This window comes from Osmerus eperlanus, unplaced genomic scaffold, assembly GCF_963692335.1.
Source record: "Osmerus eperlanus unplaced genomic scaffold, fOsmEpe2.1 SCAFFOLD_598, whole genome shotgun sequence".
NCBI lineage: Eukaryota > Metazoa > Chordata > Actinopteri > Osmeriformes > Osmeridae > Osmerus > Osmerus eperlanus.
In genome coordinates this window covers 2,501-18,024 of record NW_026911838.1, presented here as the reverse complement: position 1 = coordinate 18,024, position 15,524 = coordinate 2,501, and the positions used below count along the sequence as shown (strand labels likewise).

General features: G+C 51.1%; 2 protein-coding genes across 3 annotated transcripts in view; one reads left to right on the top strand and one right to left on the bottom strand.

Moving 5' to 3' along the window:
• The first annotated feature begins 1,542 nt into the window (after positions 1-1,542).
• LOC134016665 (serine-rich and transmembrane domain-containing protein 1) lies at positions 1,543-7,998 on the top strand. 2 transcript variants are annotated; one of them, XM_062456008.1, is made up of 2 exons: positions 1,543-1,965; positions 5,870-7,998. In XM_062456008.1, the coding sequence occupies exon 2, from the start codon at positions 5,886-5,888 to the stop codon at positions 6,222-6,224; it is 339 nt and encodes a 112-aa protein (XP_062311992.1). In that variant the 5' UTR covers positions 1,543-1,965; positions 5,870-5,885; the 3' UTR covers positions 6,225-7,998. The 2 variants fall into 2 exon arrangements, with proteins under 2 accessions (XP_062311992.1, XP_062311991.1); XM_062456007.1 differs by having other exon boundaries at positions 1,546-1,965; positions 5,867-7,998.
• LOC134016664 (neurobeachin-like) overlaps positions 7,750-15,524 on the bottom strand; it is a 10,224-nt gene continuing 2,449 nt past the window's right edge. The window contains 14 exon segments of the mRNA XM_062456006.1: positions 7,750-9,415; positions 9,644-9,795; positions 10,069-10,265; positions 10,681-10,782; positions 11,205-11,375; positions 11,715-11,870; positions 11,989-12,060; positions 12,174-12,366; positions 13,249-13,338; positions 13,518-13,682; positions 14,036-14,188; positions 14,470-14,589; positions 14,945-15,085; positions 15,260-15,372. Coding sequence (XP_062311990.1) covers positions 9,325-9,415; positions 9,644-9,795; positions 10,069-10,265; positions 10,681-10,782; positions 11,205-11,375; positions 11,715-11,870; positions 11,989-12,060; positions 12,174-12,366; positions 13,249-13,338; positions 13,518-13,682; positions 14,036-14,188; positions 14,470-14,589; positions 14,945-15,085; positions 15,260-15,372 — 1,916 coding nt within the window. The 3' untranslated portion in view covers positions 7,750-9,324.

Below are 15,524 nucleotides of genomic sequence, written 5' to 3'. Positions count from 1 at the left end.
ATGAGGAGAAGAGATGAGGAGATGAGATTGAGGAGATGAGATGAGGAGAAGAGATGAGATGAGATGAGGAGATGAGATGAGGAGAGGAGATGAGGAGAAGAGATGAGTAGATGAGGAGAGGAGAGGAGAGGAGAGGAGAAGAGATGAGGAGAGGAGAGGAAAGAAGAGGAGGAGATGAGGAGAGGAGGAGAGGAGAGGAGGAGAGAAGCAGACAAGGCCAGAAGAGAGGAGGAGAGGAGGCGAGAGGCAGAGAGTGGTAGAGAACAGAAGAGGGGAGGGAAACAGAACAAAGAGCAGTGGAGAGGACTGTGTCACACAGGCTGACCTCTGACCTTTCTGTTTCCTCTGCCAGGGAGGGGCCCCCCTGAGATGACTCCCCCCTAAGAGATGACTCAGGCTGAAGCCATAACCATGCCTCCCGCTGTGACCCATGGTCCAGAAAGAAAGAGACCATTAGACACCTCCCTGCAAACACACACACACACACTGTGTGAATGAGTTCTCACACACACACACACACACACACACACTGTGTAGATGAGTTCTCACGCACACACTTGACACAAATACAACATCGCAAGCACAGGCACACACAAACATACAGTACACAAATATGTCAAATACACACACACACACACACACACACACACTCTCCCTCGCCTACGGCATGAATACCAACACTGTGGTGAACAGTGCACACATGGTGATTATCCACGCTGGGTAGAAATGGGATGCCTCCCACGCTTCAATTAGGACTCACATGTTCAGGTCACTTCTGTCAAACATGTCCTCCCCTACCTATGTCTGTTCCGACCGCCCACTGTCAGGATGCATGAAACCACATAGAGAGAGCGCGCCCTCTCTCTCTCTCTCCCCCCTCTCTCACAAACACACACACACACACACACAAGTAGCTTCTTCTTGTTCTCTGCCATTCTTTGCAGTTCTTAAACTGTCCGGCTGTGTGATTATAAATGTATACTGTGAGTGTGTGTGTGTGTGTGCCCGCACGCCCAAGCACTTGTGGCACTTCGAAATAAAGGTTTGAAGTCTGTAAGAGAGGTAACAGATAATGAGGTCGTCACTGAGGAGGGATGAGCAAAAGACGGGAAAGAGTGGAGCAATAGAGAGATATGAGACCGATGGATGGAGACAGGGGAGGGAGACAGGGAGGGAGGGAGACAGGGAGGGAGGGAGACAGGGGAGACAGGGAGACAGGGAGGGAGACAGGGAGGGAGGGAGACAGGGAGACAGGGAGGGAGGGAGACAGGGAGGGAGGGAGACAGGGAGGGAGGGAGACTGGGAGGGAGGGAGACAGGGAGACAGGGAGGGAGACAGGGAGGGAGACAGGGAGACAGGGAGGGAGACAGGGAGGACAGGGAGGGAGACAGGGAGGGAGGGAGGGAGGGAGACAGGGAGACAGGGAGGGAGGGAGGGAGGGCACCAGCCAGCCAGTCAAAAAAAAGCACAAAAAAAACTCTCCTTCTCTCCTCTCCTTCATGCTCCCGCCTCTCTCACTCTATTCTGTCAGTCGAACAGAACGTGCTCTGTCTACAGCTTCTCCTTCGATGTGTGCGTGTGTGTGCGGTGGGGACAGGCGGAGAACACCCAGTTTCCGCCTGTGATCGTCTGCGTGTGTGTTTGAGGAGAAGAATCTGCCAGCGTGAGGTGTTGCAAAGGGAAAGGAAGACAGACAGAGAGAGAGACAGAGAGAGAAAGTGAGAGAGCGAGCAAAAAGTGACAGTGACAGGGAGCCAGAGAGTGAAAGCAAGAGAAAGAGAAAGAGGGAGAGACAGAGAGAAAGAGAGAGAGAGACAAAGAGGGAGATCCCTGGGGTATCAAGAGAGCCTGACGGAGCCACCACACAGCGCAGGATGAACATCGACGGGATTTGAGAGAGAGAGAGAAGAGAGAGAACGACCCAGAGAGGGAGAGCGGAGAAAGAGGACCGTCCTGCACTAACAGGTGAGCGAGCAGCTCTCTTCATCAGACTAACGTGCGTAGACTCACGATAGGTTGAATAAACGAAACTATGGATTTCATGCTATCGACAGTATGTGTAGATGAGAGGGGGAGAGAGAGAGAGAGAGAGAGAGAGAGAGAGAGAGAGAGAGAGAGAGAGAGAGAGAGAGAGAGAGATGAGAGAGAGAGAGAGAGAGAGAGAGAGAGAGAGAGAGAGAGAGAGAGAGAAGAGAGAGAGAGAAAAGAAAAGCGAGATAGAGCCAAAGAGAAAGAAAGAAATGTAACTCGGTAGGGGTCCTCGGTAGCGGCAATTGTGGGTCAGTTCATTAGTCGGATTAACACTTCCTGCTCGCACCAGCCAAATGCATGTACAGTAGCTTGTGTACCTGGATTTTATCAAATGTGCTCGCTTTATTTGACACAGCTTAAATTCACCTTCAAATAAGTGTGTGCGCGTGTGTGTGTGTGCGTGATTGCATTGTAGCTTGACAGCTGTGTGGCTTTAGCCATACTGTGTCGAAGGAAAGGCACAGAGATGTCATTTTGATAGGTCGCATGGTGTGAAAGCGAAGGTCAAAACACACCGCACACACACGCACACACACACACACACACACGCACACACGCGCACACACACACGCGCACACACACCCAAAACACAGGGGATGGATCACCCTCTGTCTAGAATTACAATTGGAATCGGCCCTCTTGTAACCTTGGCTGCAGGCCTTATATGTCCTCCCACTCCCCCCCATCCCCCCCCCCCCCCACTCCCCCCCTCCCCCCATCCTTTCCCCCCCCCCTTCCTCTCGCCCTCCCGCAAGCTTTCATTCACACTCTTATCCAAGCCTGTGTGTTTGTGCGATGCTGTGACTCTTCAAATCTTAGCTCCCATTCGCTCGTCCCACTGTGGAGAGGGCTCACACATCTCCCCCCTCCCTCCTTCCACCCCTCCCTGCATCCATCCATCCCTCTCTCACTCCTTCCATCCATCTCTCCCAGATCCCTCCCTCCCCGCCTCTCTCTCTCTGTCTCTCTCTCTTTCATGTTTCCTTAAATGAAACACATTCAGAACCGAGTCAGAAGACAAAGGATGGAAGGAAGGGAAAAGGAGAGAGGGGAAAAATGGCCGAAAAAAAAGATGTGCTCTGCAGACAAAGTGGTTGGCCGTGAAGGAAGATTGCGGCTACGACAGACAGAGGGGAGTGTTTACAGCAAAGGGTTACCAAGCTACAAATCCCTTCATTCATTCATTCATTCATTCATTTGCCTTGTACATTTTGAGGAATGACTGCTTCCTGTTGATGGGAAAGAAAGGGGGAGAGGGATGGATAGGAAAGAGGTCTGAAGGAAAGCCTTGTATTCTCCGTCCTGAAATGAGAGGGAGGACTTGAAGTGTTTTGTCTCAGACAGACGGATGAGCAGAATCCTGGGCGCATGGCCCAAAGGCATGCTGGGTCATTTCCTGCTTTTAACGACCAAACTCACAATGACCCACACACACACAACAGGAATGTTGCCGGGACCTCATGAAACAACTTTGGTCAGATGCAGTTGACTGAGAGAAATGCTCTGTCTCTCTCCCTTTCTCTCTACCTCCCACTAGCTTTCCCCTGCTCTCTCTCTCTCCACACACACACATGCAGTGGCCTATTCATCTCTCAAAGAATATTTGGAGTTATGATTTTTCATGTTTTGATCACCGAGCTTTGTGGTGTACTTCACAACCCTGTCGCAACCCTCTCTCTCTCCCTCTCTCTCTCTTACGCTCTCTCTCACACACACACACACACACACACACACACAACACACACACACACACACATACAGGGTCAGGGATGAAGACAAAATGTCATGACATTTAGCCACACAGATGGGTCCAGATAAATGATTCATAAACTGTCATATGAAAATGGAGAAGACATAAGAATGTCCAGGATGAGCTGTCAAGTGTGTGTGCGAGTGTGGTTTGTGTGTGTGTGTGTGCGTATATTTGTGCGTACTGTGAGGCTCTGTGTGTGTGTGTGTTTGCATCACTTCCGTGCCTAACCCCGGTGGACTAGCTTGGCCACTGAAAGCAGATTAGATTGAAAAAGAGCTAAATTAGCCAGTTGCCTGGTTACAAAAAGCATCATTAGGCACAATTATGACGCACTTCACCGAACTGCTTTCATTAGAGGTTAGATCAAAATTATAATAATCAACAATAACAAAGAAATACCTGAAGAGCAAAAGAACAACGTTGAATAGAGGGAGAGAATGAAGCGACAAAAGATAGATGGGGGATAGAGGGAGGGAGGGATAGTTGATAAATGGAGGGAATAGAGAATTTAGAAGAAAGTTGTGAGAGAGAAGAGGAAGAAAGAAGATAGATATTTAACCTCTGGACTGAAAAATAACGGTTGGGTGAATTTGACTTTGGTAGCGGCGGAAAGAGTGGATGAGAGAGAAAGGGTCTAAGGAGAGAAGGAGCGAGAGGGAGAAAGGAAGGAGGGAGGGAGGCTGGTGTCAAACAGCTGGTGAGAGAGGATGAAAGAGATAACAAACCGTGAGGGGTGTGGGGGGAGAATAATTCTGGGTGTCTGAGCATTCAAGGGCTAAAAAGATGGAGAGACAGAGAGGAAGGAGAGAGAGAGAGAGAGAGAGAGAGAGAGAGAGAGAGAGAGAGAGAGAGAGAGAGAGAGAGAGAGAGAGAGAGAGAGAGAGAATGAAAGCAAGCTTGCGCCTGGAGTGAACCGAGCCTGTCAGTGCCCAGACTGCGATGTGTACAGACAATGTGGGGGGGGGGAGAGAGAGAGAGAGACATAGAGAGAGAGAGGCAGAGAGAGGGAGAGAGAGAGAGACGTCCAGTGAACTTCAAAAGCAGCAGCATTTCAATAAAAGATTACGAAAACACACTCCATCTCCATAACGGCTGACAGCTAGCCCTTCACCCCCACCCAATTACTGACTCTGCCCTGTCCCAGAGGCAGGTTCAGAGGACATGTGTGTCTGAGCATGTGTGGGAGTGTGTGTGTGAAGAGGGTGGTTTGGTAAATATGAATACAATTGACATAGATGAATCAGAGAGAGAAAAAGAGAGACAGACTAGAGAGAAAGAGAGATGAGAGATTGAAAGAGAGAGAGAGAGAGACAGAGAGAGACAGAGAGAGAGAGACAGAGAGGGAGACAGAGAGAGAGAGAGAGAGAGAGGGAGAGAGAGAGAGAGAGAGAGATAAAGAGAGAGAGAGAGAGAGAGAGAGAGAGAGTGAGAGAGAGAGGAGAGAGAGAGAGACACAGAGAGAGACACAGAGAGAGACAGAGAGGGAGAGAGAGAGAGAGACACAGAGAGAGACACAGAGAGAGACAGAGAGCGAGCGATCGAGGCTCTCTGGCCTCCCTCCTCCATCCTGTTCATGTTAAATCCCCTCCTCCTTTGAAGTGCTGGCTGTCTCAGATGAAGCTTAGACCCACGACCGTCCTGAATTCTTCACCTGCCAGCCTGGCCTCTAAGCTGGACTCAGTCCACAGTCCTAGCCACCTGCTCACAGCCCCCAAAACACACACTCCTGGGTACCCGTATGCTAATTCTCATCTTACACACCCTTCCCCACAATCAGTAACGTAAATCTTGTGTTTAAAGTGTTAAAGAGAAGATTCTGGAAAACTATTTCTATCTATGTTTTTGTTGGTGGGGGTTCAGAATTTCGGGTTCTGCATTCAGGTTCTTTCATTGTATCAGTGGGCCTCTGCAACACTGTCGAGGATAACATTTGACCCATAACGATAAAGTCCTTACTTTTACCGTGGTCGTAGGCGTCGCGGGGTAGAGTTGACCGTTTGCAGCAGAACTGGAGAATGCGAACTCTCCTAAAGCTCTCCCAAAGCACCCCCCAGTCCACTGACGACCTCCCTCTCTCCCCAGAAGCTCACCTCCGGCCAGCATGTCAGGGATGGACCCCCCGTCAGAGGACCTCGACGGGGCCGGCGTCTCCCCCGACGACGGCGCGTTCCCCCGGTTCTCCCCGACCTCCTCCGTGTCGGCGGCGGCGGCGGGGGGGAGCCGCCAGGAGAGCGTGTACGTGTACGTGTGGGTCTTCCTGAGCCTGCTGGCGTTCCTGCTCACGCTGCTCGTCGTCGCCCTCCACCGGCTGAAGAACATCATCACGTCCTCGTCCTCGGCGCCGCCCGACGCCGGCAGCGAGAGGGGCAGCTCCTTCACCAACATGGAGATCTGCAGCATCTCCTCGCAGAGGTCCACCGTGTCCTCGCTGTCCACCTGACACACACACACACACACACTGACACACACACAGGCACACGCACACACATCCATTCACACACACACACCCATTCACACATACACACGGAGGTAGAAAGGACAGCGTGCTGTGCAATTTACACCTGGACCGGCTCATCATTTCAATCCCTGCCGATGCCTCATGGGAAATGTAGTTGACATTGTCAATCATGTATATATACAGTATTTAGCCCATATGTGTACAGTGGGTGTGAGAGAAAAATAACTATTTTGAGTCTCATCTCAAAGAAGAGGAAGCAGAATCTGAGAAGATCTCAAGGAAAAAAATATATTTTAGGGCAATCTATCCACAAATCTAAGTTACTCTTTTTACTGGCAAGGACACAAACTCTACTGTTCCTGATTTACTAGACTAACTTAGAATTAGGATGTATCTCAATGAAATATGTTTAATGGACTGCTTTAGTATCATACGTAGCTCAATAAAAGAGAACAACTATTTTTTATTAAACATATGTTTCCTTTGTTGTGAGGTTGCAATGGATATTGCAGAGATACTGACAAAACTGGGCCAAAAACCACTTGAAGCGAACAGTGAAATAAGACTGGGGATTGCCAATGTTCATTGGTGCAAAGCAACTTTAGAGTAGGGAAAGAGAGAGACAGGGGAAGGTGTCAGCTCAGTCTTTCGACGTGCACCCGGTCGGATGTTACACAGCCGACAGGTCTAAACCGACACAAGGCTACACGGGAAAACATCTCAGCTTGATTGACAGGTCATGTAGCGAATCAAATCCCTTTCTCCTGCCCATGTCAGCTTGCTTCCGATCAGCCGTGTTCATGGTAAGCGAAACATGACCAAGCTCGGCTCTACTCTCTGGATTGTGTTGTCTGGGGAAGTTTAAACCTGAATAGACCACAACCAGTTCCTCAACAAGGCTACAGCCAAACATACCACAATCTGGAAGAATTAAACAACTCAATTCAGTAAAATAAGCAACATTTCATGTTTGTATCTTCCGAATCCAGTCCAGTCTGTAAAGATAATGAGAGAACTGCCGTGTAGGATGACGTGAAGAGGAGGTACCAGATAAGAGAGGTCATGCGTTGCCGGGATCGCTCTGAAGTGTTGCCAGGTTGTCTCTCAGGTTCTTCTGTTTCCTGGCCTCCTGCGAATACTTCCTGGTTGGCCTGACGCAGCTCTGATTGGTCCATCTGTCCAAAATGGCCGCCTGGTCCAGATTGGTCTTCTTTGTGTTGGTCAGGTCTGACTTCCTGTAACGGTGGTGGGTCTCCATGGAGATTCGAAAGCATTTGATACGATGTGGCAAAACCTTAACCGTGTATGTGTGAGAAATTCAGGTCAAGGTCAAGAAAGACGCAAAGCACATTTTTGGGAAAGTATCTTGTTGGGGGAAGTAAAAGTATTCAGAGATAAAATAAATAAATAAGTCAGGTCATCAAATTCTTTCCATGTTTTATTTTTCTTTTCATGGTTTTTTTACTTCAACTCACACATGTCATATTTGACATATTTGCAATAAAACATGAATACAATAGTTTTTAGGGTTTTATAGATCCAAAAATATTTAGCCTTTTTTTTTGGATACGTAAGTTGAACTTGGTTGGTATGTGCGAGTGTGTATTTGATCGAGATGGCTTACACACATACAGTACGACTCACTTTTCACCCCCTTTTCCTCTCATCCTCTCCATACCTCCATCCCTTTATCAGCTACCGAATCATGATATTGCTTACAGCTGTGAGGTTGTACAACTTAATTATCACACATGAAGTCATCGTCTTTAAAACACAAAACATCAATGCACAAATAATCCAGCAGGAAAGATGGACCTAAACGAAATAGCAACTGACTGGAAATAATCCCGCTAAATAAATAATGATATGTGATTGGTGCCGTGTGCAAATACAAAACAAAACTTTGACACTGACTCGATTCTCTCTTTTTTTCTTAAATAATCAATAAATGTGGGTGAGTGAAGGTTTTTCTTGACTTTTTCAGTCTTATTCAGTTGATTGAGTCCCCCTCGTAGAGCCTGAACCAAGACTGTCTGTACATATTTGACAAAAACAATCACCAAATATACAAAGGTTCAGGCTTATCCTTAGTACTGGCGCCATCTTACCGACACGGCCGCAGAAAGCACAATCATCATCAATCCTCCTCCGAACCAACATTACTGCCGTCATGGCCAACATTATCATTATTACACAATATATTACAAACAGCAAGTCATTAATAAATTAAAGGTGATTGGCATGTTCTGTGGTGAAAGGTTGAGTGTGAAATTGAACTGTTATCTCCGTTTCTCTGTCAACCCCAGAAGAAACATGAGACATATATACAAAAATCATATAAACCCTTGGTGGGTATGAAATAAAAATAAAAACAAAAAGAAAGAAAAGAAAAGATTAAGAAAGAAAAGAAAGAAAGACAGGGGGGCAATGAGAACTCAGAGAACATTTGCTTAAGGTGGATTTAGTTTAAAGCCAATAGCACCTGTTTTGATCTATAGGAAGAACCGGTTCAGACCGGTTCAGACTGATTCAGACCAGTTCAGACCAGTTCAGACCGGTTTACACCAGCTTAGACCGGCTCAGACCAGTCCTTGGTGTTATTACATTCGCCCCGCTCAAACAAACCCACCTTCACCCCCCAAAACATAAAAATAAATCGAAAAATTCAAAACGAAATGAATGATTTTGGAGAGTGGATGATTTTGGAGAGTAGCTGCTCTCTCCCACCAGTCCTGTGTGTGCAGGCCTGGCACAGCCATCCCGTGTCGCTGTCCTGCTCTGACGGACCTTTACCCTCAGGGTGTCATGGACTGTAGCCGTGGTTACATACGTGTGCGTTGTTTACATGTATGTGCCGAGGAGAGTGATGCGCTTGTCCTGCGTCGGAGGAAGAGCTCGCGAAATAACCTCCGCCTTTCCTCTTCCCGCTCTCTCGTCCTCCCTTCCACATCCTTCGCCTCCTTGTTGCCAGTATGTACAGCATGAGCCCGCGTCGTCCTTGTCCTTTCCTCCTCTCCTTCTTCCTCCCCCTCTCCTCTCCTTCTTCCTCCCCGCTCCTCTCTCGTCTCTCCTCCTCCCGTCCTCAGTACCTGTTCTGGTGTTCGTAGTGCCAGCGGTTGAAGTCGATGTTGAACGCCACGATGCTGCCGGACGCCATGCCCGTGATCAGGGTCCTGTGAGGGGGACAGACCCAACGCCGTCAGAGCGGCGCGCCACACCAGGCCCAAAATCGGAACCACAAAGAGCATGCGAGGCCGTGCAAAACGTCAACAAGGTCTGCAGTGTGCGAACACAGCACGCACGGGGTGGTTTGGACACACGGAAACACACGGAAACGGAAAACGCACCATCGGGCGCACGCTTTCTCTCTCTCACACACACACACACACACACACACACACCTCTGGTCATGCGAAAGGTCCATGGCGCGGATCCCGGCGTCGCAGCCTGGGTAGATGTAGAGCTGTTTGAAGTCGCAGGCCTGCCACACCTCCACCACACCGTTGTCCCCGCCCGTCACCAGGTTCTGCCCGTCACTGCTCAGCAGGATGGCCTGCACGCACACACCAGACACACACACCAGAGCACCGGGAGAGACGCTTGAGTGTGTGGGTGTGTGTGTGTGGTGTGTGTGTGTGTGTGTGTGTGTGTGTGTGTGTGTGTGTGTGTGTGTGTGTGTGTGTGGGATTGTTTGTCTGAGTGTATGCAGCGATGTGGAAGTTGGGAAGGTTCGGTGATGGGGCATGATACTGTTGCTGTTTGTGTGTGTGTGTAGTGTGTGTGTGCTCAGGCGTGTAGCGCGTGTCCCGCCCTGCGGGCCCCCTACCCTGGTGGAGTCGTTGACCTCCATCTGGGCCAGCAGTTTGCCGTTGATGCTGAAGTTGCAGAAGCGGCCTCGCTCGTAGCCGATGATGCAGTGGCCCTCGCTGGACACGGAGATGAGGCGGGGCCGCTGGCACAGCTCCGGGCCCTCCAGGGCCCTCAGCAGGTCCCCTGTGATGGTGTGGACCAGGCACGGGCCCTCTGGAGGATGAAGAGGAGGAGGAGGAGAGGAGGAGGAGGGGGAGGAGGGGGTGGAGGAGGGGGAGGAGGAGGAGGAGGAAGAGGGGGAGGAGGGGGAGGAGGAGGTGGGGGAGGAGGGGGGGGGAGAGGGGGAAGAGGAGGAGGAGGAGGAGGAGGAGGGGGAGGAGGAGGGGGGGGGAAGAGGAGGAGGAGGAGGAGAAGGAGGAGGAGGAGAATGTTCCGGTAGGAACGACAACAACATTACATATGGTTTTCCTGTGAGTTGTAGATTAAGGAAATACAAGCAAATACTTTCATCACGCATTGCACACACACACACATTAGATGTTTGATTTTAATGTATACATTTGATATGAATGGACATTCCTTCTTCAAACTCACAAACATGTTTCTACACACACACACACACACTGACCTTTAGCCCCACTGATGACTAGACCCAGCTCCGCGCAGACGGACACACACACCACCTCATGGTCATGACCAGTCAGCACGGCTCTGGGAGCAGGGTAGTCACCTAGGCAACGGGACACACACACAGGGTAGTCACCTAGGCAACGGGACACACACACAGGGTAGTCACCTAGGCAACAGGACACACACACAGAAATGACCCACAGAGACTGAAAAATCCATCACCCCATCTAAGGCACAGAGATTGCAACCATATTTCATAGAACCGTCCTAGCAGTTGTCCTGTAAGGAAGCCCACGCTACGGCTGTAACTGCACTACGGCAAACAACCACAAGAGGGCAGAGTTCAACCAGTCCACCCCAGCTGTACGGTGACACAGACACAGACACACAGACATAGACACAGACACACCTACACACAGACACACAGACACACAGACACACACACACTCTCACACACAAGCACACAGACACACACACACTCTCACACACACACACACACAGACACACACGCGCGTGACTCACTGTTGTTGGGGTTGTCTCCTATGATGTGGTGCCGCCCGCTCCAGTACCAGAGCAGCAGAGTGGCGTCTCTAGAGCCAGACACGATGTAGCAGTCTCCCCCGATGTAGGACTCGGACCGGGCCAGGCACGTCACCACGTCCCAGTGGCCAAACACGATCTGGGTCAGCTTACCTGCGGGAGGGAGCGGGGAGAGGGGGGGGGAGAGGTGGTGGGGCGAGGGGAGGGGAGGGGTGGAGTGTGAATCAGAGTGTGCGTTGAACTCAGGGCCGAATACATCTAGGTCAGTTATTTCGAGGGAATTCTTTTCAAACGCTACAGGTTGCATTTGATTTGGCTCACAGCAGGCACTTATGAGACCGTTCCGTTGGTACTGACGCACTGGGTTTACTTAATTCAAGCATACCTCAAGTAATTTACCTGCTATAATAGTTATTTACCCAGGTCTCTGGTGTGTGTTTATGTGCATGTGTGTATGGCGTGTGTATGTGGTGTGTGTGTGTGTGTACCGACCAGTTTCAGTAGAGTAGACCCGAAAGCTCTTGTCCCAGAAACCGCACACCAGGATGTAGCGGTTGTCGGCGGTAACCACGAAGCAGTGTGTGTTGATCTGGATGCTCTGGTCCACTAGATCTGTGATCTGACGCTTGTTCACCCCCGAGTTGTTAGCTAACACACACACACAAAGAGAATATATTAAAACCGGGACCATTTGTCTAGTTATCCAAATAGGATTCTTTTCTAGGTTTGCCGACAAATTAGAGCGTCTGTGTGTCTGTGTACTGACCAATGAGAGGGTCCATTTCGATGGGAAGGTGATGGGCCTGTTCCAGAGAGTAGCCTGGCGCTCCACGCAGACCTGCGACACACACACACACACTAACGCTGATCACACAAACCCCTCACAGTATACGTCCACACACACGAGCGCACGCGTGCCGATTCGCCACACACACACACACACACACATACCGACGGTGTTGTGCCAGCGGTTGACGGCGAACAAGCGGCTGCAGGTGACGGTGACGGCGGCGGGAACGCTGAGGTGGGGCAGCGTGTTGGCCGCCACGTGGGTGACCGGGGAGTTGGAGGGAAACTTGAGCACCATGATGACATCCTGCTGCATCTGGTCCTTAAACATCAGGGGACTCTGGGGGAGGAAACACTGATGAGACAGAAGAGAGAGAGAGAGAGAGAGAGAGAGAGAGAGAGAGAGAGAGAGAGAGGACAGCGGGAGGGAAGGAGGGAAGGGGAGGGGGAGGAGGGGGGGAGGGATAGGAGGGGGGGAGGGACAGACAGAGAGAAGAGAGAGACACAGAGCAGAGAGAGAGAGAGAGAGAGAGAGAGAGAGAGAGGACAGCGGGAGGGAAGGAGGGAAGGGGAGGGGGAGGAGGGGGGGAGGGATAGGAGGGGGGGAGGGACAGACAGAGAGAAGAGAGAGACACAGAGCAGAGAGAGAGAGAGAGAGAGAGAGCGACAGCAGAGAGAAAGAACAGAGGTAGACAGAGTAAGACAGACAGAGAGAGAGACGGAGAGAAAGGAAAGGAGCATGAGGAGCAGGGAGGGATAGAAAGACAACCAGAAGGAGAAGAGGGGATGAGGGGACGAAGAAAGGGAAGGAGAGAGGGAAGGAGAGAGGGAAGGAGAGAGGGATGGGTGAAGGTATTAGTGTGGGAGAGCAGGGTAAAGGCAGGTTCACACACTGAGGATAGTCACGGGCCTAGACGAGGGGGTGGAGGAGGAGGACGGCGTAGGAGGTGGGAGGTTTTGGAGTTTGGTAGATCGGGGGGCACTAAGACCTGGGGAAGGCCTTCACTCAAGGGAGGAATCCAGGAAAATAACAAATCGACATGCTATCTAAAACAACTGCCCTGCTAACACATTCAACTGTTTCCCTGTATGAGTTTGTTTTCGCGTTCAGTCATGTGACCACCTCTGACCTAGACATAGGTTATATGATTCTGCCGCACACTTGACATTGCTTTTGTAGGCCTACAGTATCTGTTTCCAATGAAAGACAACGATTCCCAGGATGCAGTGCTCTTACCAGGTGCATGGCGGAGGAGCGAGGGGGGTGTGGCTCGATGAGCAGCTGGGACGGAGTCTGGCCGCATGCCTGGATCTGGGCCTCCATCACCTGGATACAGGGGGAGGGGGAGGAGAGAGAGAGAGAGAGAGAGAGAGAGAGAAAGAGAGAGAGAGAGAGAGAGAGAGAGAGAGAGAGAGAGAGAGGGGGGGGGGGACCAGACAGAGAGATAAATAACTGACCATCTGTTTTTAAAAGGAGCTCAAAGTGGCGTGGCGACGTTGTCTGACCTCGCGCTGCGTGGCGTCCAGGACGTCCAGGTTGACGGAGCCCTCGTAGGACAGGAAGTTGAAGACGTTGAGCGCCCTGATCGCCTCGGGGCCTCGCTGCTTGTACCCGAAGATCAGGTCGATCCACTGGTGGAGCTGACAGGACACAAACTCACTCTCTAGAGCCTGGGAGAGAGGGAGGGAGGGGGAGAGAGAGAGAGAGAGAGAGAGAGAGAGAGAGAGAGAGAGAGAGAGAGAGAGAGAGAGAGAGAGAGAGGGCAGGAGAAAGAGGGCAGGAGAGAGAGGGCAGGAGAGAGAGGGGCGGCGGAGGGAAGGAACAGGGAGAGAGAGAGGCAGAGCGACAGAGAACCGAGAGAGGTCGCCACAAAAAAGACAGGAAGAGAGGAGGCGAGACGGAGAGAGAGAAAGACAAGAACCGTCAGTGACCATCCACAGTGTCCGCTCACCTCAGTATCTGTGGTCTGGTCTGTGGTCCAGCCCTGTCTGACCGCAGGTCCGGGGCCCCCTGCCTGGCTCACCATGCGGTTGATCCGGACAAAGTCCTCCGGCTTCTTGGCCCAGGTGGGCAGCTCCACGTCGCACACGCCCACGCCGTCCTCGCGCACGCCCAGCTCGTACTCGTTGCTGTTCACAAACATCTCCGGCAGGTAGTAGAACTCAGGGATCAGCTCCTGTTGGCCGACGCGATAGACACCAAGCCCCCCAAACACTGTTAGAGCCGTGCCCCTCTGATCCTTGATGTTCTGCGGTGGCTATCTAGATGTGTGTCTGTGTGTCGGTTTGGGTAGAAAGCATCTGCCAGACTATTTCATCCATCTGTTCAACCTCCTCTCAACTTTTTGGGTAGCTTAAATGGAGTCTATACCTTGCTGTAGTGAGACAGCTCAGATTGGAGCTACATATACATATAAGATATCCTAAAGACTCGAGTCTGATCCATCAGTGGCGTTACCTTGACGTCCGCGGTGTCCCTCTGGCAGTTCCTCCAGGCACGGCCGATGCCGGAGAAGGCTCTGTCGGGGTGGTCGAACTTGCTGTCGTTTGCGTTGAGGAAGAAGGTTGTGAAGGGTTCCTGGAGAAGGGACCAGAAGCTGGTTTGTCTCTCGAGTTCGTCGTCGTGGTGTTTTGGATGAGTTTGTGCGTGTGTATGCTTGATGTGTGTTGGTGCATCCTTGTGTAACTGTGTGTGTTTACAGTTACATTTAGTCATTTAGCAGACGCTCTTATCCAGAGCGACTTACAGTAAGTACAGGGACATTCCCCCCCGAGGCAAGTAGGGTGAAGTGCCTTGCCCACACCTTGTGGCCTTGTGGACACAACGTCATTTGGCGCGGGCAGGAATCGAACCAGCAACCTTCGGATTACTAGCCCAATTCCCTAACCGCTCAGCCACCTGACTCCCCGTGTGTGTGTGTGTGTGTGCTCACAATCCGAAGCATCCACAACAGGGTGGTGTCAGCGGTGGAGTACAGCGTGGTGTAGTGATGCGGCGCCGTCCCGTCCTCCTCCCACGTCTCAAACCGCTCCGCGTAGAACGCCGCCCGCTTGGGATTCAGCGCTCCGATTGGCTGGTTGGGGGGGAAGAGACGCCACAGAAACCCGCTCAGCCCAATCAATGACCACCACGACGACAGAGCTTAGTTACCTGGCGATCTCTACGGAAACCTCCGGGGGTTAGGTTCAATACGTCTGTCAATAACACGAAGAGGTGTGGTGTTTGGCTCCACCCCTCTGGGCCGTACCTTGGACAGGTCTCTGAAGTTGCCGGGCAGAGTGAGGTCCAGTTCTTCAGAGTCGTAGTTGGTCAGAACCCAGGGAAAGACCGGGTACTGGTTCAGATCATTATACGTCCTCCCTGGAAACAAGAAAGAGAGACCGGAGAGAGGTAAGAGAGACGGAAAGAGACCGAAAATTCCACGAGAGAGACCGAAAGCGAATGAGTACGATGGAGAAGCATCAGAATAAGAGTGAAAGAGAAGAAAGAAACCAAACGTGTGCAAAAGAAAT

Coding starts and splice junctions, on each gene's coding strand:
- LOC134016665 (XM_062456008.1), top strand. CDS start 5,886: ATGTCAGGGATGGACCCCCCGTCAGAGGACCTCGACGGGGCCGGCGTC.